The sequence below is a fragment of the Typopeltis vanoorti genome, chromosome 24 (genome assembly GCF_054136105.1).
Source record: "Typopeltis vanoorti isolate ZY-2024b chromosome 24, IOZ_Tvanoo_1.0, whole genome shotgun sequence".
Taxonomy (NCBI): Eukaryota; Metazoa; Arthropoda; class Arachnida; order Uropygi; family Thelyphonidae; genus Typopeltis; species Typopeltis vanoorti.
In genome coordinates, this window is record NC_143572.1 from 8,797,627 (window position 1) to 8,825,370 (window position 27,744).

Consider the following 27,744-nt stretch of genomic DNA (forward strand, 5'->3'; position numbering starts at 1 on the left):
GCTCTGCGCAAGCCAACTACGAGTATACTCGTATGATGCTTACCGCCAGCAACGAGATTACCGTACTGACCTTGAAGAAGTGAAATTGCTCGGCGTACGTGAACAGACTATGCCGAAGTAGCATGGCAGCGAACGTGTTAATGCATTACTAAAGCAAATTCATTATAGCCCAGCTGCCACTATTATAATAGTAGTAACAGTTTCGTTACTAGCGAATATTTACTTCTCAGTCTACTGCAGAAGTGATGCACTACCAGCATAACATATATCGTCATAGCCAACTCACTATAGCAAACTGCCAAGAAGTACTGGTCTGGTTCTCACAATGCCAATTTCTATTATAAAGGAAATTTATTGCAACAAGACTTCCACCATAAGCTTTTATTAGAGGATTTATGGGTTTCCTATAGTTAGTTTGCCATGCTTTCAAGAAATATTATTGCAAAAGTATTTTCAAATATGTATATATGCACACAGGCCATGTCCATATTTTTATATTAAAAAATCAGAATGCTCTTTTTCCCAACCTTTTAAAGGATTCTAGAAAATACTTTTCATTTTCTACTTTGAACTACTATTAGTTGTGCATAATGGAATGAGCTGCATGGCAATTCAAGCTAGTGATAGTTTTGTTTTGTGTGTGTGAGAGAGAGAGACTCATAAAATCTCAAGATTGCTGTCAAATATTCCCCTTCCTCCCATTGGCCACACAGCTTCAATAAAAAAATTCCACAGAATTTCACACAAGAATACAAGACATTAAACTGACATCTTCAGATTGACATTGCTTCACTCTTCACAAATATTTCTCATAATAATAGAAATTCTAGCCTAAGAATTTCCAGACATATTGGACCTATTAAAATTCACAATCACATCTGGATACTTCACATGGAAAGAACAACTATACCAACAAGTGGAAGGTAATTCCATTACCAGAATGATCTCAGCAGAATTAAAGATAAACTATGGTTAGAAGAACAATGGAGGATAGTGGGTGAAGCCAGAGAAATTACAGAAATATCATGTCATTAAATGTGATACTAAAAAGAACAAAACATGTACAAGATGATTTGTTCAGCTGCTCAATTTCAGAGAAAGAACAGAACCATGAAGATAAATTAAACACAAGCTGATTTTGAGTAGTTCAAATATGGACAAATTTCAAAATGGGAAATTGGACAATGGGACATTCTGCCCAGAAAACGAATTTAATTTTTTTGGATGAATAAGAAAGGACAGGACAGCAGAGTTTATATATAACATATTTGTTCTTGTTGGAAATCTGAACTGCAGAGTAACTTTGAGATTTATAACAATACTAGGGGGGGCTTGCCCCCCTGGCACCTACGCCACCCAATGCCCCCGAGTTCCGGACTGGTAGGCCGGTTCTCCTTGAATTCTGATGACTCGAATTTTGAAGATTCAGGATAGCGCCCGAGTTTCAAAATTTCAAAAAATGTGACATAAAAAGGCTTATCATTTTATATATATATATATAGGGTAGATTTGAGGAAAATTAGAAAAAAAAAAGATAGGGTTAATAATAATAATGGTAAGTAGAGTTTGACTCTCAGTAAAGCAAACTTATAGGAGCAAATTTTCTGCAGATTAGCATTGTCACATAAAGCATCAAACAGGATCATGTGTTTGTTATAGTGAACAAGTTCTCTCATAAAAATGTTTATAAATTAATGCAGAAAGAAGTTTATAAACATTTTTTATGGGAGGCCATGATGTTAGTACTGATTAATGATTCCACTGTTTGCAGGGAATTTTCAGGAAATGACCAATACATAGCATTGAGTATTATTGAATATAAATAATAAATCTCTCATTGATAAGAATATTGTCTACTGAAGAAGATATTTTTCAGATGCAAACTATGGAGTAGAATATACAAATAACATTGAGGAACAAGAACAAATCTTTGGAGAACAATAAAAAGCTGAATGACTTTGCCGGGAAAGCATGCAGTGAAGTTGTCTGCAAGAAGAGAAAATAAGAACCCCATAGTGGATTCACCAACTTAAACAGACAGTTCTTGAAAACAAGAAATCGTACTGAAAATGTTTCCAAGCATGTATGTCAACATGTGAATGGACTACATAGAAACTGTAAGAAAGCTAAGTTATATGTAAAACTAGCTAAATGGATGTCATGGGAACATTTTAGGAAGACTATATAAGATAAATATATTTTAATAATAATGAAATGCTCTGGCAGTCATGGAGGAAAGTACAATGAGAGGAATCGGGTGACATAAGGATGTTTTGATGTCTGAAGTAATTACTTGAAAAAATTATTAGATAAGTTATAAAGAGACAGAACATGGTAAATATCCAGAAGGAATGTGATCAATGGACTATCATAAATCTAATATTGTGAAAAGGAGCGACAGTAAATGATATTTGATCTGAAATAGGGGCACCAAATAAAATTGCATAATCTAGAAAGCTTTCATAAGGTCAAATCTCAGATGACTAAAGTAGAGCAATTATATTATTAATCACATCAGCTGCTACAATTATGTACAAAAATTCCCATCAGATGAGCCATTTATGTTATATCTCTGTAAAGAAACTGTTTCAATTTTATTTATCTCTTTAAAGAGGCTGTTTTTACATTGAGTGTTAAGTACAAGAGTTCAATCTGAATGGTATAATGACTTTTTAACTTCATTTATTTTTTGAATCCAGGAAATTGACTCAAAACCAAATACCATATTTACTTGAATATAACTCTCACGTTTTTCCTCAATTAAAGTTAAAAAAATCGTGGTGCGAGATATATGCGGGGGTTTTTGGAAACTAATTTAATTTTTTCAGGAAAAAAATAAATCAACATTTATAATTAAAAAATCCTCAGTACTCATTATAATTTTAATTGCTCACATAGAGCCTCCATAGCTCAGTCAATATAGACGAAGCTGTTTGGTCGGAAAGACCTGGGTTCAATTCCTGTCCAAGACACGAGGAACCTTTATCTGGTCTCTTCCAACTAAAGGTGAATTAGCCAGTCTACTACAGAGGTAAAGGGGGTTTTTTTCACCCGAAAAAAAAAAAAAAAACCTTTTTTGGTGTTTCGTCTCTTAGAATAGGCAAACCAGCCCCGTGAATACACACGAATTTACAGTAACAAAATACATATACTTAATCCCTCATTAAGTAGGATTGATGAGATTAATGGGATTAACTCCCATACAATGAATAAAGAAATTGCTCACGTTATTTATAAAATGAATGCATTTAAATTTTAATTATCAATGTTATTTACACGATTGGATGCTCACCTTCATCATGCAATATATTTGTATCTTTAGCGACAATATCTATGTAATTAAATGAAAACAGTTTCATTATTGCTTGTCCTTTTATCATTTCGAAATCATAAGATCACCATGATTTAAAAAATCATGACAGTGATTTTAAAACCGTGATTTAAAAAATCATGAAAGTGGGTATGACTTACTAAGAATCTATTTGCTATCGCTACTTCAGGTCTCGAAAGCAGTTTCCCCGTGTGCATTTTCAATCTACCCAAATAACTTCATCTTTGTTTCCATCCAGGACATTAGAGATGTCAGTTTTTAAAAAACTCTTGACAATTAGTTCTGGCAAAATCATGTCAAAAGCTCTCAAAATCCATTTGCACAACAGTTCTAATGATGGTCTCTTAATCTTCCTTGCCAGAGTCAGATCATAGCCACTGGCTGCCATCCATTCAGTATAGAATTTTCGCACATAGTCCTTGAATGATTTGTTGACAAATCCAAGGGCTGTAGACAAGGTGTAAGACCACCAGGAATAACAGCCACATTGGTCTTCACATCTGAAAGTTTTCTTTGCTATTTCTGCCATAACATTCACTATTGATTTCTTAAAGTTTTAACCTTTTTTCATGTGCGTGGTATATGCGAAACTTTTTCATTTCTTTTTTCATAAAATAAAATTAGGGGTGTGAGATATACACGAGGGAGATTTATGTTCGAGTAAATATAGTGTGTGTGTGTGTATATATATATATATATATATATATATATAAAGGGTGTTCCAAAATTCACGCAAGATTTAAATTTAGTGGTATTTGTGCGGTAAAGTGTTGCCAATGAGAAAAAAAAGACAGCTGACAGTTCAGGGTTATTAAAAATGGAGCACTACACGAAAGAACAACGCATTTTCATTGTTGAGCAATATTTTAAAAATAATGAAAGTTTGGCAGCTACAGTTCGCAATTTTCGTACAAAATATGGTCGGAATAGTGATTTAACTTCATCAACTGTGAAAAGATTAATTAAAAAATTCAAGGAAACTGGATCAATTAGTGATCTTATACACTCTGGCCGTCCTTCAACAGAAAACATCGAAGCAGTTCGTGAGAGTGTTGCTGAGAGTCCAGGAACATCAATTCGGCACCGTAGTCTTGAATTGGGCATTTCGAGAAGCTCTCTACAGCGTATTCTCACAAAAGATTTGCATCTTTATGCTTACAAAGTTCAATTGACTCAAGAACTGAAGCCTACTGATCACACACAGTGAAGAGAGTTCGTTGAATGGATTATGGAACAACAAGTGGATGCTTATTTTTCGAACAAAATCATCTTCAGCGATGAGGCTCATTTTCATCTTGATGGCTTTGTTAATTGACAAAATTGTCGCATTTGGGGTTCAGAAAATCCATGAGTGATTGTTGAGAAACAAATGCATCCACAACGTGTCGCTGTTTGGTGCGGATTTTGGGCTGGAGGCATCATCAGTCCATTCTTCTTTGAAAATGTGGCTGGTAAGGCAATAACAGTTAATGGTGCTCGCTATCGCGACATGATAATCCAGTTTTTTGTGCCTAAATTGCAAGATATGGATGTGGGCGACATGTGGTTTCAACAAGACGGTGCCACATGCCATACAGGCCTGAGAAACAATTCAATTACTGCATGAGTCATTTCCTGGTCATGTAATTTCCCGTTTTGGTGATCAGAATTAAGTCACATTTTGGTAATCAGAATTAAGTCCAGATCATGTGACTTAATCGCCATTAAGTCACATGATCTGGCCGCCCAGATCATGTGACTTAATGGCGTTGGACTTTTTTCTTTGGGGTTTTTTGAAGTCTAAGGTTTATGCCAACAAGCCCACGACCACCCACGCCTTGAAGGAGGAAATTAAGCACTGTATCAACGAAATTCAGCCACATTTATGCAAAACAGTCATGGAAAATTTCGACAAAAGAATGCGTATGCGCCAGCAAAGCCGTGGAGGCCATTTACCCAATATGCTATTCCATGCATAACCCTATACTATACTTTATGAATCAATAAGAAATTACAATTTTTAATTAAAAACCTGTGTTTTCTATCAAAATTACTTCTTGCATGAATTTTGGGACACCCTGTGTGTGTGTGTATATATATATATATATATATATATATATATAAAATGAAACTAAATAAAACTATATACAGGGTGTTCGGGATAAATTTGACATATTTATAATTAATTATATTTTTCCGTAAGTTACATGTATTAACACACACTTCTCTTCATTTAAAAGTTTGGACCCTTCTTCATTCATATACAAGATGTCAAAAAGGATGGATAGCTGGAACCCACCTGAATCATGGAAGAGAATAACTTGTATCATGATGATTCGTGCCCGCCATCAAAATAAGGATATTACGACTGCTGCCCAATGCTCCCTGAATACAGTAAAAACAATCAGGCATGAACTAGAGACTTGCAATGGTGACTACGAGGATGTAGCAAGAAGAAAGATCCCTAGCAGACGATCTGATTGCGTTCGTACAGCAGAATTCCTCGCAAATCTGCAGGAACAGGTGTTGAAGAACCCTGGCATTGGAATTCGGGCTTTGTTCGTGGAGTTGCTAACTGTAGTCAAGCCCTGGATAACAAGGGTAGCCAATGGTAGGCCGTATGTATGGCAGCAGGATTCGGCCCCTTGCCACACCTCTGGGAAAAGTCAAAAATGGTTGTCTGAAAATTTCTACGACTTCACCAGTCCAAATGTTTGGCCTCCAAACTCCCCAGACCTTAACCCCATGGATTATTTTGTATGGGGCGCAGTTGAAAAAGACACCAATCGCACTTCCAGTAATACAAAAGCCCAGTTAATGGATAAAATTAAAACAGTTTTTGCGGCCCTTCCCAGGGAGACTGTAGCATCAGCTTGTTCGAGGTTCCGAAGCAGAATTGAAGCTGTGATCGATGCTAATGGTGGTTATTTTGAGTAAATCTTGTTGATAGTATTGTAATTAACTCTGCCTGTAATGTTTTTTTGTCAATTCATTAAATTTAATAGATACAAAGAAGATTTTCTTTTTCCTTACGAAACTGTCAAATTTATCCCGAACACCCTGTACATGATAAAAATAACTACATAACTATTTGGATCCAAAGCCTTCAAAATAAAAACTATACTTTGAGATCTCCTTTATCTTTAAAGGATAAATTCATTCTCTGACTCATTTTATTGGTTTGCTTCACATGTACTTCATCAGTCTATCAGACTGAACATTTTGTTTTCACAACAAATTCCTACAAACAATAAATGTTTGTTAGAGTCAGTTCTTTATCAGGCTTTTATTCAAAATATAAAACTTAACTTCCATGGGAATATGCAGTGTTTCCTTATTTAGCATATATTGTTCCATTCATCTTCACTATTTCAATGGAGTATAACTATTCTTACCACAGGCAATTTTATTTTGTAAGAAACAATTATTTGAGAGAGAAAAGAAGTTTCTTTTACTACTTTATGAATAAAATGTTCCTTAATTCTTCATTAAAGCCACTTTACAGCTTCAGATTTCACTAATCCCATTATTGTTCTGATAAAGTAATTATCACCAGCATCCTTGAGACAGAAGATAAAACTTTCTATTTTGCATTTCCTCAAACACTGAAACAGAATGCCTACTTAATATCTCCTTTTATTTACTATTCATTTGTCAACAGCCACACTTTTCCAATCTGAGGATTCACCTTGCTAAGATTGTGAAAATTAGAGGAATTTCATTACTGATTTCCAGGAAAGAATTTATGTAAGGGTACATAAAACTGTTAAACTAGGATTTAGACCAAATAAGGTCTACCATGTCAAGATTTTTTAATTTATGCACAAACAGTCAATTAATCACAAAAATGCCACAGTGATATATATTTAAGTATTTTTCTCCAAAAAAGCATATGACAAGATATCAAGTAAAGGAAAAAAAAAAAACTGTTCAAAACATTAAATCTGTAACCAGAGGTTTTTTCTTCTTGATACCTTGTCATTTGCTTTTTGAGCAAGGCCAACCCGAAAATATATTTTAAAAACCAACCTGAAATATAGATCCATACAGAGTTCAGCATAGTTTCTACATAAGTTACAAATTAGCAGTTAGAAGTGATAATTTGGGATTAAATGGTACATCCAGAGACCAGATTAAACATTTTAGGTACAATTTTTAATGAAGATGGCAAATTAAATATGGAAATACATAAGAAAATAAGTTGGTATATCATGGTAAAGATGAATAAATGTGTATGGAATGAGAAAGAATTCAGCCCAAAGACCAAGCTGTATACAAGAATGTTCAAACCAATTCTAACATTTATTAGAGAACTGAGTTGGCAATAAAATAGAAGTTATCAAAATTTATTTTGATAACCTCTATCAAAGACTGATCCAGATATGAGTGATCTGAAGAAAATTAGAAAAGCGAATGGATGACATCAACATAAAACCATATTAAAATTGAAAGTATCAGAAAACCTGATACTTTAATTTTTAATATGGTTAATAACCTGACATTATTAATTATCAATAATTAAATGTCAGGTTATTTTAATAATTAATTTTAATAACCTGACATTATTAATTATCATTTATCATTATCAATTTACTAACATGTACCTACAAGGAGTATTTAAGCTACTATGACAGCTACATGATTAAGTTTGCATTATTATTAATCTCCTATCCACAATATTCCTCCAAATTAGTCTATTACTGGTCAGCACTCCAGTATTGTCATATCTAACATTTTGCGCTTCTCAGGCACTTCGGAGTGAATCAATCCACCTAAACACCTTGGTCTTCCTCTGGATCTCTTTCCTGCAATCTTGGCATCAAACACCTGTTATTGCTAACCTTTCCTCACTCATTCCCGAATGCTACGAATGTCAAGTTCCTTTCTAATATCGTCATTTTTAATATGATTCTGCCATTGATACCATCTGTTCACTAATTTTCTCTAATTTCATTATCATTCAACAGTGAGCAAATAAACAGAACTAATTTAAGAAGGCATGATTATTAATGATTATTAGAGACATATTCACAAGAAAAAGAATATTATTGCAAGTCACAGCAAAAACTTGTTTAAGATGGTGTGGTCACTTAAACAGAATGAAAGATGAAAAATCAACAAATACTGAAGAATTTAAAAAAATCTGTTAAAAGCAAATTGCCATGGGAAGGCTTGAATAAAACTTCTGTTTCTGTTCTTATTTTCACAGTATTTGATTGGCCTGGCTTTGAGATCTCTCAGCAAACTTATTCTTTACACTATATTCCACTCTGTAATTAGACAGCTAGTTTTCTCTCCAGTTGATCACTACACATCGTGGTAGATATCTTCCTCTCTTCTAATTTCAGAGAACAAGCTGGAAGGGAAGCTGAATTATTTTCTATCAATAATGATCTTACATAAATTGTTCAACTATTAACCAGAATACTGGATAATCCTCCTCATTCTCTCAGCATCCTGTACCTTTTCTTAACCTCCCAACCGGCCGGTGTGGATGAAATATTCAACCCTCCCTAGCTTTTTTCATGGATCAAAACTTCGTCGGCATTCCACCTTTTATCATGCCATTACCTTCCTCCGCCGTTAATCTCGTTACGGCTATTCTATAGCATTAGTGGATTAACTGTTGCTGAGTGACCTTTGTGTCCCCTCCCCCTGTCTTTACGTCTATTGTGTTGCCTAGAATTTCATTTACTGTCCTAAGTTATTTGACCTTTCTTGCCTCTAAAATGATTTATTGTGTCTCTTCCCAAAAATTGAAACCAATTTCACATATGCGAAAAAAAAATCAATCCTGAAATGCCCACTGATCAGCTTTTGCAATGAATCTATTTAGTGATAGTGAATTTGGTGTATTTTATTCTACAAATCAGTGCACCAGAAGAGATGCACTGATTGTTCTTCCACTTTACGTATAATAATTGAATAATTTTTTTTCGAATTTTAAAATTTTCAAATGTTTGCTTTGAAAATATTATGTCAAATATTTATATTTTTAAATAATATTTATTGAAATAAATATGTCCTTTTTCTTTCGTTTCTAGCGAAATAGCATTATATGGATCATCACATTTCAGATTTAGAAACGATTTTTTGTTATTCATAAAGACAAAATAAAAAGAAAATGTTAAAATGCTAAATTGCCTTACTCGGTTTCCGATTGTGTCTTTTTGGTATCAAAAATTTATATCCAATGATATTTTAGCAGTGATTCTTCCCCTTCGTCATTTATTTATTTATTTGTATTATGCATATTACGATAATATCTAGTGCATAACCTTGTAGATATGTTAAAAATATAATGTGAAAATTATCATATACGGAATGATTCAACATTTTTGCTCATTTTGAAGATTTTCTAATGCTTCCCCCCCCCCTCCTTATTCTCTCCTGGAACTGAATTGCATAACTACTCTAAATTTCTATACAGGTTTGAAAGCTTTTCTAGACAGCATTCAAAATCAATTACTTAATTTTACCATTTTGACAAAAGATATACGGCAATCAGATTGTATCGTGAAGCTTCTAAATCTGTTCCATTTATTTGCAATCTAAAACCAGCTGTTCTACTGTCCGCTGAAATTATGTGAAATTTTAGAAATAATATGCTATATTTGCACCATGCAAAATTATTTATATGCATACCACACAAAAGAAAGTTCAGTAGTATTATTTGTGTTTGTTTTTCTTTTAAAAAAATCTAAATATTACTTCTTCTGCTGCTGGAAGCTATTTCTGAAATAATCTACGTCTTATAAATACTTGGTAATTCTACAAATCAGTGCACCTGAAGAGTTGCACTGATTGATCTTTCACTTTACGTATAATAATTGAATAATTTTTTTTCGAATTTCAGTATTTTCAAATGTTTGCTTTGAAAATATTATGTCAAATATTTATATTTTTAAACAATATTTATTGAAATAAATATGTCCCTTTTCTTTCGTTTCTAGCGAAATAGCATTATATGGATCATCACATTTCAGTTTTAGAAACGATTTTTTGTTATTCATAAAGACAAAATAAAAAAAAAATGTTAAAATGCTACATTGCATTACTTGGTTTCCGATTGTGTCTTTTTGGTATCAAAAATTTATATCCAATGATATTTTAGCAGTGATTCTTCGCCTTCGTCATTTATTTATTTATTTGTATTATGCATATTACGATAATATCTAGTGCACATCCTCGTAGATATGTTGAAAATATAATGTGAAAAATATCATATACGGAATGATTCAAAATCCTTTTTCATTTTGAAGATTTTCTAATGCTTTCCCCCCCTCGTTACCCCCCTTTTTTTCATTTTGAAGATTTTCTAATGCTTTCCCACCCTCATTATCCTCTCCTAGAACTCACAGGTTTGAAAGCTTTTCTAGACAGCATTCAAAATCAATTACTTTATTTTACCATTTTGACAAAAGATATATGGCAATCAGATTGTATTGTGAAACTTCTAATTCTGTTCTATTTATTTGCAATCTAAAACCAGCTGTTCTACTGCCCGCTGAAATTATGTAAAATTTTAGAAATAATATGCTATATTTTCACCATGCAAAATTGTTTATATGCATACCACACAAAAAAAAGTTCAGTAGAATTATTTGTGTTTGTTTTTCTTTTAAAAAAAACTAAATATTACTTCTTCTGCTGCTGGAAGCTATTTCTGAAATAATCTACGTCTTCTAAATACTTGGTAATATCCTCTTAGCTGGAGTAAAAGTTGAAGGCTTATTACTCTCAGTGCTATTGAGAAGAAAGGGGATAACACTAAAGTGCCCCAGGCTGTTAGTGCAGAATATGTCAAGAATGTCTTGTTTCCTTTTCGATTGTTGATTACCTACATTCTAACAGAAATACTGATATTTCGTTTACATGCTTATACATTATTTATGACAAAATAATTGCTTAATTTATAATGATCAGTTTCACTTTTATTATCAAAAATTAGAAATTAAATCATACAATTATCTAGAAAAAGAGGATTTGAATTATTTTCAAAGAAAAGGTGCATATGCGTTTCATAATCTTCTTTTTTTGGGGGGGGGGGGGATATAGACCTAAGCAATCTGCAGATATTTCAGATAATTTATTTCATAAATCGTTCGCAAGACAGCTGTTACAAACGTAAATCACTTGGGGAACATACCCATTCATTTTAGTGTAAAATAGTAGCAAAGGTTCAGTTACTTTAGATATCTAATCTAGAAGAAAATGTTATGTCTGCTGAGATTAGAATCATACGTGAATAATTTTTCTGACATGATTTCTCTATTCGTTATAATGTAACCAATTTCCAGATTATTTTCCCTCCTGCAGACTTCATGTTATATGCAGTGATTTCTTCTTTGAACTATAAGAAAAAAAAATCAGATAACAGGAGAAAAATATGTAGTATTTTCTTTTCCACTGGCTGAATTTACAATGTTCTTTCTTTGTGTTTTGAAGAGAAACTGCAAATGACTTTTTTCTTACTATTTTTGCCATTATAACATCTCATATAATTATAAGAGTGACATTTTACCGTTTTTCTCCCACACGAGAAACAGAAATAAGGTGGTAATAATATTGTTGATTTTGCCAAACTTCATTGTAGCAGAAATTTTTATTACAAAACTTTGTAATATATATATATATATATATATATATATATATCTACGAAACAAGAAATTTGGAACCCATATCACATCAATGTTGAATGTTGGCAAGGTGAAAATGTTCCCGTTATTATTTATATATTTCATTTATTAACTAGGGGGGCTATGCCCAACCCCCCGTGTTCCGGTATGGTAGACCAGTTCTCCTTCAATTGTGATAACTCGAAAGGGGGTTCAGACCCTGAATTCTGATGACTCGAATTTTGAAGACTCGACACTCAGGGTAGCCCCTGAGTTTCAAAACGTTTCGATAAACATGACATAAAAAAACTTATCATTTTATATATATATATATATATAGGGTAGATTTTATTTCATTATTTTTTATTGTTTTGATGAAATACTTTACCTGGAATACTCCTTCCAGTTTCTCTGTGTCATAAAAAGAACTTAAAAATTAGCCTTCAAGATGAAAAAGAAACAGTGCATTCGGGTATCCCTCCATCAATATTTGTAGTCCTGAAAAGGACTGTTTTGATGGCCTTGAAAACAAACATTTTTTATTTCATACTGTTCAGAATTTAAAATTCTTGAACAGCGTGGAACACCTTGAAGCAAGGGTAAACACACAAAGCAGTTTTACACTCATGGCACCAGATTTTTGTTTCCTTTCTGATATTTTTTTTATTACATACATAATATTTGCGTGGAGGTTTTTTTTTTATTAGCCGTTGGTGGTAGATTTTCGGGATAATGGTTGGAGTTAGCAGCGTTCAACCTCAGATGTCTGGCAGGATTTCCTGTTTTTCTGCTTGCTGAAGAAGGTGCATGTGCAGGCAGCAATGCTTTCGCAATTTCTATTCTGTATTCTAGATATGTTATGGTAGACAAACATTTTTTCTTGTACAGGAGGAAACTGTTCCAAATAACAAAATCCAAACACTTCAAAATTCAAATAACATGCCCAAACACTTTTTTGTAATATTTTTTATGCTGTTTCCTCATTACAGAGTAGAATGATAGCTGCTGATCGCACCTGTCGACTCAACCCATAGTGTCGTTGTATGCACACACAGCAATGGGTTTTACTTTCTTCAAACCATGCTTCTCCACGGATTCCGCTGATGGATTGTGCAGGGAAGATAGCAGAAAAACATCTTTTTTGTCTTTCCAACGTAGTGCAAAGACTTTCCCTCACTGATAAGTTAGGATTTCTCCCTTCGATAGCTTTCCTGAAGCCAGATCTCGAGGCATATCTCGCCTTTTTGCATTTACAGTACCATAACTATCTGTAAGATGCTGTAAAAGCAAATCAGCGAGTTCAGGACACATATATAGTAATTATCCATTATAATGCAGTAACCTTTCTCCAGTAAAGGGTCTAGTAACTGCATTACTGCACGCATTGACAAGGGGAGATCCGAATATTTATTGTGCTCGATTACAGTTTGCTTTCCCGCATAAGGTTTGAAATCCCAAAGATATCCACTTTCCGATTCGCAAAGCATAAAAAATTTTACTCCATACTTCGCTTTCTTTTTGGGAATATACTGCTTACATTTCAGTCCACCTTTGAATGGCATAAGGCTTTCATCGATACTCAAGTCTCTCTCAGGAATGTAGAGTGATCTACATTTTCATCAGAAAATCATAAATTTTGTTGAGGACTGGGCAAGGATGTGTTGCCTGATCGTATTCCTCATTATTCTGAAAATGCAAATACTTCATGATGAGACTGAATTGTTTTTCAGTCATAACATCACGAAACATTGGCGTGTTCAGAATCCAGTCTGTAGACCAATACATTTCGAGAGCGGGCTTTCGAAATGTATTTCGAAACTTCTGGTTTTTCACTTTCTTTATTCTGATATTGCATTTGAAGGATGACAGTGATTTTAAATATTAATTTCACCTATATCCGAATATCATATAATTTCCTGATTTATAATAATCAGGAAATATGTATATTGTCTGATTTATAATTTGCTAATTTATAATAATCACTCAGTATCGAAAAATTAAAATTATGTGGAACAATTACTAGAGAAAAATAACGAATTAAATAAAAACTGTACCTATGTTTCATAACAGTTTTCGGGTGTGTGATAGTAATGCAACGGGGGGGGGTTTAAACTATCAGAGGCGAAATGAAGTTCAATTCTATTGTAAAAATATGGAAATGAAATTTCACATTTGATATACATATTTTGAATGATAAAAATAAGCAAATGTATCGCTTACTTTAAAAATTGGGGAATAAAATATCTGAATTATGCAGAAAATATAAATTTAAATCATAACTGTTAATTTCATTTTGTAATGACCAATTATACAAGGAAACCAAGAAAGTGAAAGTACAGATTACTATACAACATGAAGAAAAAATTTAGTAATATGATTAAAGAATTTCATGTTATTCTCTATAAAGCAAAGTTGCTCAAGCGTGTCCTAAAGGAAATCTGTGAAGTATTATTCGATTTCGATAGTTTTGTACAAAAATAAAATTAATATAACCTGGAACGTCGGCAGCCAGTTTTCTTTTCTTTTTTTAAAAGAATATTCCAAATAATTATCGTGAATTAATTTCTTCGAGAACAAAGAAAAATCTTTTGTCTAGTAGCGATTAGAAAAAAATTAGCGCAAAAAAATAAAAAATTAAATTGGTTAAGTGAAGAAATTATGCAAGACCTTCGTTTTGTCCAGAAATTAAAACTGTATTGTACAATAAAAAGAGAAAACAAAAATATAAATTATTTCTCTATTTTTAGTCTATCATATATAACTAAAATCCAGTTCACCAGCATGGAACAAGAAAGTCCGTTTCTTGTTATAGGCAACTGAGAGGCAGCTACGAACGGGAGATAATCCGATTAACCTTTCTCTTCAGCGTGAGGGTTTATCACACCTTCTAATGGACATGACAGTCAAATTGCACTTCTTATCCAGGTTCTTTAAACAGGTGGGCTGAATCTTATCCAGATTTAGTTGGACGTCTATAGACGTCCTAGCCGGTAGGAAGGTTAATCAGTTCTTCCTTCAAATATGTTGCAAATATTAACTCTCCCTCTTCAAAACCTTCATAATCTTATTCATGTTTTCTATTCTACAGAATGATCTGTACTCTACCCATTAATTCTCAGCCTTGCTTCCTTTGGACATCAATTGGAATGACCTGTGGGATTTCCACACTTCTTTTTCTACACCACATTTATCCTAGAATACAGCCAGCAACATTAAAAATCCAATCAGACTATAAAAGGGTCAAATGCAAAAACTTGTCTTCTGCTCAAACTTTCTGGTCTCTCACTGGTACCATAGTGAGGTTACCATAACATCAAACAGATGGCTCTTGGCATCAACGTTCACCAACTCTGGTCTAAAAAAAAAAAAAAAAGCAAAACCACCTCTCCCTATACCATAAGCAACTCGCCTCATTCCTATCTAATCTTTCATCAGAAAGACATAAAAAAATCTTCAATAATCTAGATACTATTAAGTCCCCTAAGCAGATGGTATTCTTCCAACTGTGCTCCACAATTAATTCCTATCTTGCATCACCTATACAAACTGGCATGCTCATTTTGCATCTATCCAACAACAAAGAAAAAAAGAAAGCCTTTATCCAGCCTATCCCTAGAAAATAAAATAAACTATTGTCTCAATGTGTTCACCTCAATCTTATCCATTAATAGCAGACTTCTCCACTTCAAGACTCACCAATTAAGTAGTGATCACCAACATGGATTCTGCCACTCTTGTTCCACAGCAGATCTAGCCATCCTGCTTTGAACATAAGCCACAGAAAAGTACGGAGAAACTCATCTGGTTGTGCTTGATATTTCTGAGGCATTGGAGCAGGTCTAGTATTATTGCCTTCTTATCAAAATACCTGCTCTATATGACTGGATTATCAGCTTCATCTCTGGTCACTTACTGCATGTTGTGGATGATTCCTTCTCATCGTATTTTTTCCATCAATGCTGGAGTAGTCCCAGGGATAATGATCTTACACCCATGCTCTTCAAAAGTTTTGGTGATGACAATACTCTCCACTTCTTGTTATTCAAGAACTCTTATACAGCTCAGACTTACAACCTTCAAAATTTTCTACAAGCAGTGCCCTATGTAGGGCAATTCATTTAACAAATAACTCCCCTTACAAACTCTTTCTGATTGCTTTCTCATAAATGTTTTGTTTCTGCATTGTCTTTTTTATATATTATTTTCATGTGTGTTGCTCCAATGAACTAGCTATCCTACAGCTCTAAGCATGAAGAAAGAATCGAGCTTCAAACTTACTGTACCTAATTTTCATCCTCCTCCTCCTCCTTCATCTACTTCTATTCTTTGAATAGCTTTTTCTATATAACTTTTCTCTACTGACTATCTCTAGCTACTTGAACATTGATATTTCTTCTTTCTCCTTAATCACTTATCCACACATGGCACTACTGTGTTAGGACTGATATATATACACATACCAGGACACTGAATTAGAAACCTTTATGCAGATGTACGTAAATGTGACTTATGTAGTGTATATGCAAAATACTTGTCACATGCTTCATATGTTCTAGATAACTATTTAAGAATGCTGCTAGTCAGCAATCGTCAGTGTTGATCACAATGGGAAAAAACAAAGCATCTTTCAGAGTTCAATAAAGGGCTGATTGTGGATGCCTGTCTGGCTGAAGCCATAATTTTGGAAATAGCAGAGCTCACTAGTTTCTCAAAAGGTGAGATATCCCAGGTGTTTAATCAGTGAAAATATAACCCACATTACTTGTCAAAGAGGTGTAACTGTTGTCCTAAGATAGTCTCTCAGGAATGAGATTGTTGTCATTCCTGTAGTCATTACTACAGTTTCTTTTTGTGGCAATTCATAATGACAGTTCTGAAACCAGAAGGCCAAAAATATTAAAAAATTATAAAAAAATTCTGAAATGCACAACTATAAATATTGGATACAACAAAGAAACTGCACAGTTAATCAGAGATAAGCTATCTCCATCTACTATGTAAGCAATCAAGAATGACGAGGCCAGAGATAAGATGAGAGGAAATTGTCACTAAAAAAAAGTGAAATCTATTCACGTTAGAAAATAAGATGGAGGTAATTTGTAGAATGGATGATGGTCAAATGTTCTAATGTGTGTGTAGAAATATGAAACTGCTCCATCAACTATTAGTACCATAATGAAAAATGCAGATAAAATGAAACAGTCAATAATGCAACATGCTACAACAGTAAGTGTGTTGCAAGTGAGTTATAGCAGAACAAAGAACTTAAGAGAAGTAACATCTCTACATTATGCCACTTGGTTGCTGGCCTGGTTAGCATACGTCAGGGGTGGCCAACCTATGGCGCATGCACCAAAAGTGGTGCATCGCATGATTAGAAGTGGTGCACTGAACCCCAGAGAAAAATTTAAAAAAATTTTCTAACGATTTATATATATATATAAACACACAATTAACCTACCACTGAATTCTAGAGTGCGCACTTATTATAATTGTTTGATCTTGAAGCAACAGGCACTGGCAAATGCTGACATGCATCGTAGGTTCGATGAACTTCTGATTCGATGTGACTGAACAATCCCGTGTTTTCGAACTTATGTTTTTATTAACAGTTCTTTAAGTTTAAGATAAGATTTCTGTTTTCATGAAGGCTTAATATAGTTCAGTAAATTTAAAAATAAATTTTTTCATTTTGAACGCATATGTCAAGTTCTTTCCCGCTCAACTAATTTGCTGATTACTGAAACCTGCAATTATTCAGTGTACTTGTATGTGTGTGTTTTTATGTTTTTTATACAATATCTTTCCTTTTTATTTATGTATAGTAGGTTTATTCCTAAAATTTAACTGATCATCAGCAAAGCTTTCGTAATGAGGATGTTTGGGGTGTGTGTGTGCGATTGCCAGCTGATCGACTGTTTTATGGCAGGAAGCGATCTCCTATTTCATTGGACATAATATATTACGAGAGAGAGAGACGAAAACTCTCTATGAAAAAAAATATATATATATAATTTTTAAACTTACAGAACTGTATTTGGCCTTCATGAAAACAGGAATCTTATCTTAAACTTGTAGAACTGTTTTTGAATGTTCATAATGTTAAAAATGATAAAATAATTTAAATAAATTATTTAATAATAAGCTTTACTTTTTGGAATTTTTTTTTTTTTTTTTTTTTTTTTTTTTTTTTTTTTTTTTTTTTTTTTACAGTCAGTTACCCATTACTTTGCAAAAGAAAATGAGCAGAAGAAAAGCAGAAGGTGATAGCAAGCGCCAGTTTAATGAACTGTGGGGAAATGAGTTCTTATTTATTGCAGGTCCTTCAGGAAAACCATTGTGCATTGTTTGTGAAAGCACTCTCTCAGATAATAGAAGACATGATCTTAACGGACACTATAGAAAACATCAAGCTGAATTAGAAGAAAAACTGAAGTTAGTTCCTGGGCCTGAGTTGCGGAAAGAATATGTGGTTAAGAAAAAAGGAAGAAATAAAAAAAGGAGACAAAATATATTTGTGAAACGAAGTTGTGAAAGTGTGGCAATGCTGGGGGCGTCTTATGAAATTTCCTTAGTGTTGGCTAAAAAGCACAAGCCTTTCTCTAATGGAGAGGAAGCTGTAAAGCCCTCTCTCGAAAAATTTGCAAAATGTCATGGTGATAAGAATGTTGAAAGAAAAGTAAACCAAATTGCTCTGTCCAAGCAAACAATTACAAGAAACATCGAAGAACTTTCCCATGATGTTAATGAGCAATTGAAAGTCCATGTTCATGCTTGTTCTTTCTTTTCTTTAGCCTTGGACGAATCAGCTGACATATGTGATGTAGCCCAATTAAGCATTTTTATAAAAGGAATTGATGGTAATTTTAACATCTTTGAAGAACTTATCGGTCTTGAGTCACTTCATGAAAAAACAAGAGGGTCAGACATATTTGACAAAGTAAAGTCATGTCTAGAAAATCAACAACTAGATTCTAGTAAGCTCATCAGTGTTTGCCCTGATGGAGCACCGTCAATGGCAGGTAGAGTTTCTGCGACTTTAACTTTACTTGAAAGGTTTTTAGGTCGTTCTCTACTAAAGTATCACTGTATTATACATGAAGAATCTCTGTGTGGGAAAACTCTAAATTTGAAGCATGTTATGATACCAGTTGTAAAGTGTGTGTGTGTGAATAAAATTAGAGCAAAAGGGTTAAACAGAAGAGAATTCAGAGAATATTGTGAACTGCTAGATATGGAATATGGTCAACTCATCCTTCATTGTGAGGTGCGCTGGCTTTCTAAAGGATAAGTTCTCAGTAGATTTTGGAAGCTGAAAGAAAGTATTCATAATTTTCTGGAAGAGAAGGATGAGCTGCATGAGGAAAAAGCCCTGTTGTGTGATGAGAAATGGCTATTTGATTTAGCATTTTTAGTATTAACCTAACCAGCCACCTCAATGATCTAAATTTGAAACTGCAGGACAAGAACAAATTGTTTCCTAGCTTAGTAAATGACATCAGTGCATTCAAAATGAAATTAAAACTGTTCATCTCCCAGTTAGAAAACGGGGATTTAAGTCAATTTCCACATAAGCAATTTCAAAAGTCTCAATAAAATAATTAATGTTTATCTTGTCTTTATATGAAACCCTTTTATTTAAAACTGCTAAAAGTGTCTATATTACCATATATATATATATATGTATATATATTCATTTTTTAAATTAACTGACTTAAACCCGAGAATTATAACACAATGACATTTATTTGAAAAAAACGCAACATGTTTCGTCAAAAATGACTTCTTCAGGTGATAATAACATAGAAAGATGTTATTATCACCTATAATTTGGCAGACTCTTTCAACTCTACTATTAGATACTGGAGATCGCGTGATTCCACACACGCACAGGTGTACAACAATAGAACTTTAACTCGGACTATAGTTCAAGCTCATAATAACTGTAATTTACAGTCGAATATTATGGCTTTGTAATTGTATAGCTTTAGAGTGTGTCAATGTTGATTTAAGCGTCTTTTATTATCTTTCTATGTTATTATCGCCTGAAGAAGTCATTTTTGACGAAACATGTTGCGTTTTTTTCAAATAAATGTCATTGTGTTATAATTCTCGGGTTTAAGTCAGTTAATTTAAAAAATGAACATATCCCAACCCCGAGTTAATAGTACGTTTTTTCATGTATATATATATATATATACACAGGGTGTTCGGGATAAATTTGACATATTTATAATTAATTATATTTTTCCGTAAGTTACATGTATTAACACACACTTCTCTTCATTTAAAAGTTTGGACCCTTCTTCATTCATATACAAGATGTCAGAAAGGATGGATAGCTGGAACCCACCTGAATCATGGAAGAGAATAACTTGTATCATGATGATTCGTGCCCGCCATCAAAATAAGGATATTACGACTGCTGCCCAATGCTCCCTGAATACAGTAAAAACAATCAGGCATGAACTAGAGACTTGCAATGGTGACTACGAGGATGTAGCAAGAAGAAAGATCCCTAGCAGACGATCTGATTGCGTTCGTACAGCAGAATTCCTCGCAAATCTGCAGGAACAGGTGTTGAAGAACCCTGGCATTGGAATTCGGGCTTTGTTCGTGGAGTTGCTAACTGTAGTCAAGCCCTGGATAACAAGGGTAGCCAATGGTAGGCCGTATGTATGGCAGCAGGATTCGGCCCCTTGCCACACCTCTGGGAAAAGTCAAAAATGGTTGTCTGAAAATTTCTACGACTTCACCAGTCCAAATGTTTGGCCTCCAAACTCCCCAGACCTTAACCCCATGGATTATTTTGTATGGGGCGCAGTTGAAAAAGACACCAATCGCACTTCCAGTAATACAAAAGCCCAGTTAATGGATAAAATTAAAACAGTTTTTGCGGCCCTTCCCAGGGAGACTGTAGCATCAGCTTGTTCGAGGTTCCGAAGCAGAATTGAATCTGTGATCGATGCTAATAGTGGTTATTTTGAGTAAATCTTGTTGATAGTATTGTAATTAACTCTGCCTGTAATGTTTTTTTGTCAATTCATTAAATTTAATAGATACAAAGAAGATTTTCTTTTTCCTTACGAAACTGTCAAATTTATCCCGAACACTCTGTATATATATCATCATCATCATCATCAAATTCCTGCCATGTACCCTCAAGGGGTGTACAGGATATGACAGTACTACATGAAAAAATTACATCATTACTAACTTCCTATCTACAATTTTCCTCCAAATCAGTCTGTTACTTGTCAAGACTCCAACATTATCATATCTTATATTTCTATCGTCTAAGGCACTTTGTACCGTATCAATCCACCTATATCTTGGTCTTCCTCTGGGTCGTTTTCCTGCCAACCTGGCAGAGAACACTTGTTTTGCTAATCTTTCCTCTCCCATTCTATTTAAGTGACCATACCATCTGAGATTAGCTCTGCTAACGCATTCCTGGATGCTGACAATGTCAAGTTCTTTCCTAATATCCTCATTTTTAATATGATATTGCCATTGATGCCATCTGTTCACGCCTCTAATCTTTCTCAGGACTCTCATATCTGCGGTCTCTAGTCTTTGGTCAAGTGTTTTACTTCTGACCCAGCTCTCAGATCCATAAGTTAAAATTGGTTTGAACACAGTCTTGTATACAGCTAATTTAGTGTTCCGACTAATTTCTTTCTTATTCCATATGAATTTATTCAATTGACTTCCCACGATACCAGCTTTGCTGATTCTGTTGTCTATTTCTATATTTAGTTTACCATCTTCAGTAAAAATTGTGCCTAAGTATCTGAAATGTTTTACTTGTTCCACAGGTTCTCCATTCACAACACAGTTGACATTTTCAATGATTCTGCCTATTTTCATTGTCTTTGTCTTTTTATTGCTGACCTTCATACCATATCTATTACAACAGCTATTCAATTTAGTCAGAGAATCTTGCAGACTTGTAGCGGATTCATTTAGAAGTATAACATCATCCGCATAAAGCAAAGAGCCTGACATTAACATCTCCAATTTTGATATCAGGTTTAATACCACATTCCTTCATAATGTGATCCATATAGATAATGAATAACAGAGGGGATAATGTACATCCTTGTCTCACACCAGATTTAACATTAAACCATCTTCCTGTACTTCCTTCAATTCTAACTGCTGACTCACAACTCAAATAAAGACTAAGTATTGCTTGATATAATGCCCCATTGACACCATATAACTGCAGCGTATTGAATAGCTTCTCTCTTGGCACCTTGTCATATGCCTTTTCCAAATCGACAAAACTTAAATACAGATCTTTGTTATATTCCCATGCTTTCTCGACTATTTGTCGTAAAGTGAAGATCTGATCCTGACAGCCTCTATTTGGCCTGAATCCAGCTTGTTCTTCACCAAGCTTTTCTTCCACAATTCTTCTCAACCGTTTCTCAAGTATACTTGCATAGATCTTGCCAGGAACACTCAGTAGGGAAATACCTCTGTAATTCTCACATTCAGTTTTATTTCCCTTTTTATATATGGGTACTATGAGAGCTCTACTCCAATCATCGGGAATTCGTCCCTCTGTCCAGGCTTTCTGAACTATGCAGTGCAGCCACTGTAAGACTCTTATACCACCATACTTCAGCATTTCTGGTCGAATATCATCTACTCCTGCTGCCTTTCCACATTTCAAGCCTTTGACGGCTTTTTCTACTTCAAGTATGGATATGTATTCCTGACTGCATGCCTGGTCAGTGTTTTTTATCACTGTGCTGTCATCACTGCTTGTTTCATTTAGCAGTTTTTCAAAGTAATTACTCCATACTTCAAGGATATCTTTTTCTCCTGTTTTCATTTCACCTTTATCATCTCTAATTCCTTTTACAGCACTCTTTCCTCCAATCCTAAGCTTCTTCAACAACCTCCAGAATATTTTACCACCTTCTTGATATTTATTTTCTATATTCTTGCCAAAGTCCTCCCATGACTTTTGTTTAGCTAGTTTTACACACTGTTTAGCTTTCTTACATTTGTCTCTGTATTCTGTAAGAGTAAAAGCTGACTTATTTGCCAGGAACATTTGATATGCTTTCTTCTTTTCCTTCACTGCCTCTTTAACTTCCTGTGTCCACCAGGGAGTTCTGATTTTTTTATCTTTGCACACAACCTCACCACATGCCTCTCTGGCAGAATCAATCAATGTTTCCTTCAGAGTTTGCCACTGAATCTCCAAGGTTTGATTCCTGTTCTCAAACTCTTTCATTTTCTTTTCAATAATATTTCTGTATTTTAGTCTACAGTTCATATCTGAGAGCTGCTCAACTTTTATTCGCTTTAAAACTTTCTTACATGTTATTCTTTTCAATATGAAATTCAATTTTATCCTGCTCAAGACTAAATAGTGATCACTTCCAATTTCAAATCCTCTGTACACTCTGGTGTCCTGCACCAGGGAGAAAACATCACTATCAACAATAACATAGTCAATGAGACTTTTCTTATTCCTAGCCTCTTCTCTCCATGTGAATTTGTGCACATTTTTATGTTGGAACATGGTGTTCGTAATAACCAGTCCATGTCCTGAGCAGAAATCCAACAGATATTTGCCATTATTATTAGCTTTGCTCTTTTCTCCAAATTTTCCCAAAATATTTTTGTATGTCTCACAATCATTTCCTACTCTACTATTTAGATCCCCAACAAGGACCAACTTTTCCTTTTTCATTGTGTCAGTTGCTTTTTCTAAAGCCTCAAAAAATTCCTCCACTTCTATCTTAGTAGAACCTTCTGTGGGACCATAGGCACAAATAAGTCTCATTGTCCAGTTCCCCATTCTCATATTTGCCCACATTACTCTACTTGAGACTGACTGCCATTCAAGAAGATTAGCCTCGTATTTTGTGTTGAATACTATGGCTACTCCTTCTTTTCCTTGATTGTTATTGCCTGAATATAACATTTTGTATTTATTGCTCAGAAAGATCTCACCAGTTTTGGTCTTTTTTGTTTCAGTCACCCCTATTATGTCGATCTGGTACTTATCTAATTCCTCAGCTAGCTCCATTTCTTTGCCATTCAGGCTTCTTACGTTGATAGTACCGATCTTTAACTCTGGTGATGTTGAGTTGGGGTTTGTTTTCAGATTTGTTCCAGTAGCTGACTTTTCGCTGTTCGCCCTGGTTCCCTGGCGAAAACAACGGGGGCCTTGTTTAACCGGGCGACGCCCCAGCCGGCATGAAATTTTGTCATGTTGTACCATCATTTTTTATTTATATATATATATATATATATATATATATATACATGAAATCATTTATGCATAACTGTTAAATATATCCATATCCTTTAAAAATATTACCATATTTTAAAAGGGCTGAAAAGTGGTATAAGTTTGCATGGCACATCTTAACTTAAAAATGAAAAAATTGACGCATGAACTATAAAAGGTTGGCCACCCCCTGGCATAACCTGCTCTCTAACCAAAAAGTTACAGATCTGAATCCAGCCATGGATGTTTGTGATCATCTTTAGGTGGGAGATGTATTTCATTCACGGTGTGAGACCACTGCCTATTGAAGTCCCAAAGTGGCTTGAAAAAGTTCTATGTTTGGTCTCTAGAGCAGGGTTTCCAGACTATGTAAAAATATATTTTAAAAAATTACAAAAAATATATAAAACTGATAAAAATGGAAAAAAAAAATCCTTAGCCCACCCATGGTACAAACATACTATAGGTTTACTAATAAACTTTCATGTGTGGGAACCACATAAAAAAAAACTTTCAAAAAGAGATCAACATAGGACCTTATAGTGTTGCTTACAAAATTTACATTTTTTTATTTAATTAAATTTAGCTTGGTTATTTTATACCATACTGTATTGCATTTCATTAATTTATATTCACAGCATTCATCTCAGAGCTTTAAATATAATATTATATTACTTATGTGAATTCTGAGATGGTCCTGGAACATAATGATTTTCTACTGACTTACATTAGATAACTAAGTTTATTTTACACTTTATTTATTTATTTTGTTGCAGCAGTTCTTTCAGAAATGGAACCCCACTTCAAACTGATAAACACTATATTTTGTCCTTTTTTTTTCAGGAGTCACTAAAACTGAACTCTTCTCAGTATAATATCAAACTACATTTTCCAGGCAAGTGTCTGAACTGCACAAGAATTGCATTTTACATTGAATTTTTCACTTTCTATATACTTCTGTAGCACTAACCATATGGAACTTTTTCCTAAGTAAAAACAATGCTTTTACATAGGAAGTGACTTCAAACAAAAGTTCATAAAAATGTATTAATCACACTCATGTTACTTTCAATTTTATTTTACTCTCAAAGAACATTTTCTTTATTTGTTCTAATATCAGTTACACCAGTCAAACTAAAATTTAAAAAAATATCTCCATATTATGAAACTTAATCTTACCCTCTTTTTTAATTGCATCATTTCCTTTTTTGTTAATGCATCAGCTTTGGCAATCACTGGAACAATGTTTACTTTACTATGCAACTGTCTCATGAATTCAATGTCCAGAGGTTTAAAACCATGGCCAAATGGAGAAATGAAATAAAAGCAACAGTGTACACGGCTATCTGTAATATTACGACGATTCAGGCCACTTTCGTCACGTAAAAATCTCTCAAACTGGTCATCAATGTATTGAATAATAGATCTGAAACTAAAAATAAGGAATGAATAAAATTATTGCAAAGGACATATTTAAGGTTATCAACATTAATTTGAATAACATGGAAATGGTGTTACAAAATTTATTTTAATTTGAATAATATGAAATTTAAATAAACATATCTTTCATTCACATATTAGGCAATGACTATTAATCAAATAATTCAAATTGCATAAACTGTCTTTTGTTAGGAGAGGATAGTTAATTAATAGTTAATTCAGTTAGGCAATGTGAGTTGCCTTGGAATCACATTAATAAACATAATTTGTTTACGAGATTATATATTAGTACATTAGAATCCCAACCTTTGCTTATAGGCCATAATCCAAAGAAGAATCAACACGTCACATTCAAATAATCACAATAATTATTTGAATAGTAATACATACAGTGCTTATTGATCATAATAGCTAGTTGATGACAATTTAGTATATTTCAGTAAAATCATTACTATACTGTCTTTAAAATTTACAATAATCAGTGATAACAAGTAACAGTAAAAATAACAAATCAACAACCCTTAATTAATGGTAATTATGATTATACACATTCTCAATATTATCAATACAGAAATTCAAGAGAGAGAGAAAGCAAAGCTCATTTCATAAATAAGCTACAAAATCATATAGGAAACTAAATATTAAAAAAAATGAGTCAAAAAGAATTCATTTTTATGCAAAAGTAGAAGAGCAGGTTAAATAATATCAATTAATATCTTTTGATGTTATTTAAATTAGTCACCTAATGGAGAACCACAAATTCAACAACATAGAGGATACACAACATCAATCTTAGAAGCATCAGAGAAAAATGAGATTAAACTAGCAGGGAAATTACAGAATTACCATGTCAACATAATCGATGCAAATGAAATGAAAACTAAAACAGAAAAGGAAATTCTAATTCACAACTATAAAAGTTGATAAATTTGATAAATATAAAACTATAAAAGACTCTACAGCAGTGATTCTTAACCTTTTCAAAGTGACGGAACACTTTTGATTATAAGAAAAATTTGAAATAAAACTAACAATAAAAATATGCATGGACTTGCCTTTTATAAAAAGGAAACATTTTAATGAGATACTTGAGCTCCTTGGCTTTTGCAGATTTCAGCAATCAGGTCTAATATGTGATATAGCCATCCTCATCTCCTTATCTATATTAGTAAGTCTTTCATGCTTTTCAGTTTTTATATTGGTTAATATTGAGAAACTGAGCTCACACAAATATGACGTTGAAAACTGTAACAAAATTTTCGGTGTCCTTGTGGAGAGAGAGAGCTGGGTATTCGGCTTGGACAAAAATCCAAAATTCCTCAAGAGATATTTCAGAGAATTTCATTTTTAGAGTACGATGCCATTGACAAGGTAACTAACTGTTCTTCTTCTTGTAACGAAAATTCACAACTCAACGTATTAACTGTGCCAAATGGATGTTGTATCCAGTCATAATTGTGTGTATTTAAGGAAGGAAAATAACAATATTGTAAGAAAAGATTTCAAGTTAAGTATTCTGTTATAATGGAAATAATTCCTGCGATATTTTTATTATGGAGTGAAGGAAACATATCTACTGTATTTTTTTTTTCTGATATGCGGTTTTTCTAAAGAGAAGGTTTTTCTAATGAAAAGCTGAAAATTTGTCAGTGGATGTCAAAATATTTTCATTTTTCCTTTGGATACTCATGTTAACGCTATTAAACTAATTAAAAATATCAGCTAAATATGCTATTCTAGCACACCAAATATCATTTTGAAGACATTTTTACAAAACGTCTGTACCTTCATTTTGAAAAAAGGCCAATAATTCATTCTTAAGTTCTAAAATTCGGAATAGCACTTTACCCCTGGATAACCATCTTATTTCGGCGTGCAAAAGCAAAGATTCGTGCTTGGCTTCCATGGATATGCAAACTTTTTTAAAAAGGCATGCTTTTAAAGATCTTGACTTGATGTAATTTACCATATTTACAACTTGATGTAGTACAGGTTTTAATATTGCCAGTAATGTTTTTGAAAGACGTCATGTGACATCTTTCACTGGCGGAACACTTGTCACCAGTTCGCAGAACACGAGTGTTCTGGGGAACACCGGTTAAGAACCACTGCTCTACAGC

The 27,744-nt window shown here is 33.6% G+C and overlaps 1 protein-coding gene across 1 annotated transcript in view; it reads right to left on the bottom strand.

Moving 5' to 3' along the window:
• Nucleotides 1-27,744, bottom strand: part of Septin1 (Septin 1) — a 127,657-nt gene that overhangs the window by 40,310 nt on the left and 59,603 nt on the right. The window contains exon 5 of the mRNA XM_090413919.1: nucleotides 25,364-25,616. Coding sequence (XP_090270045.1) covers nucleotides 25,364-25,616 — 253 coding nt within the window. The remainder of the gene's footprint in view (nucleotides 1-25,363; nucleotides 25,617-27,744) is intronic.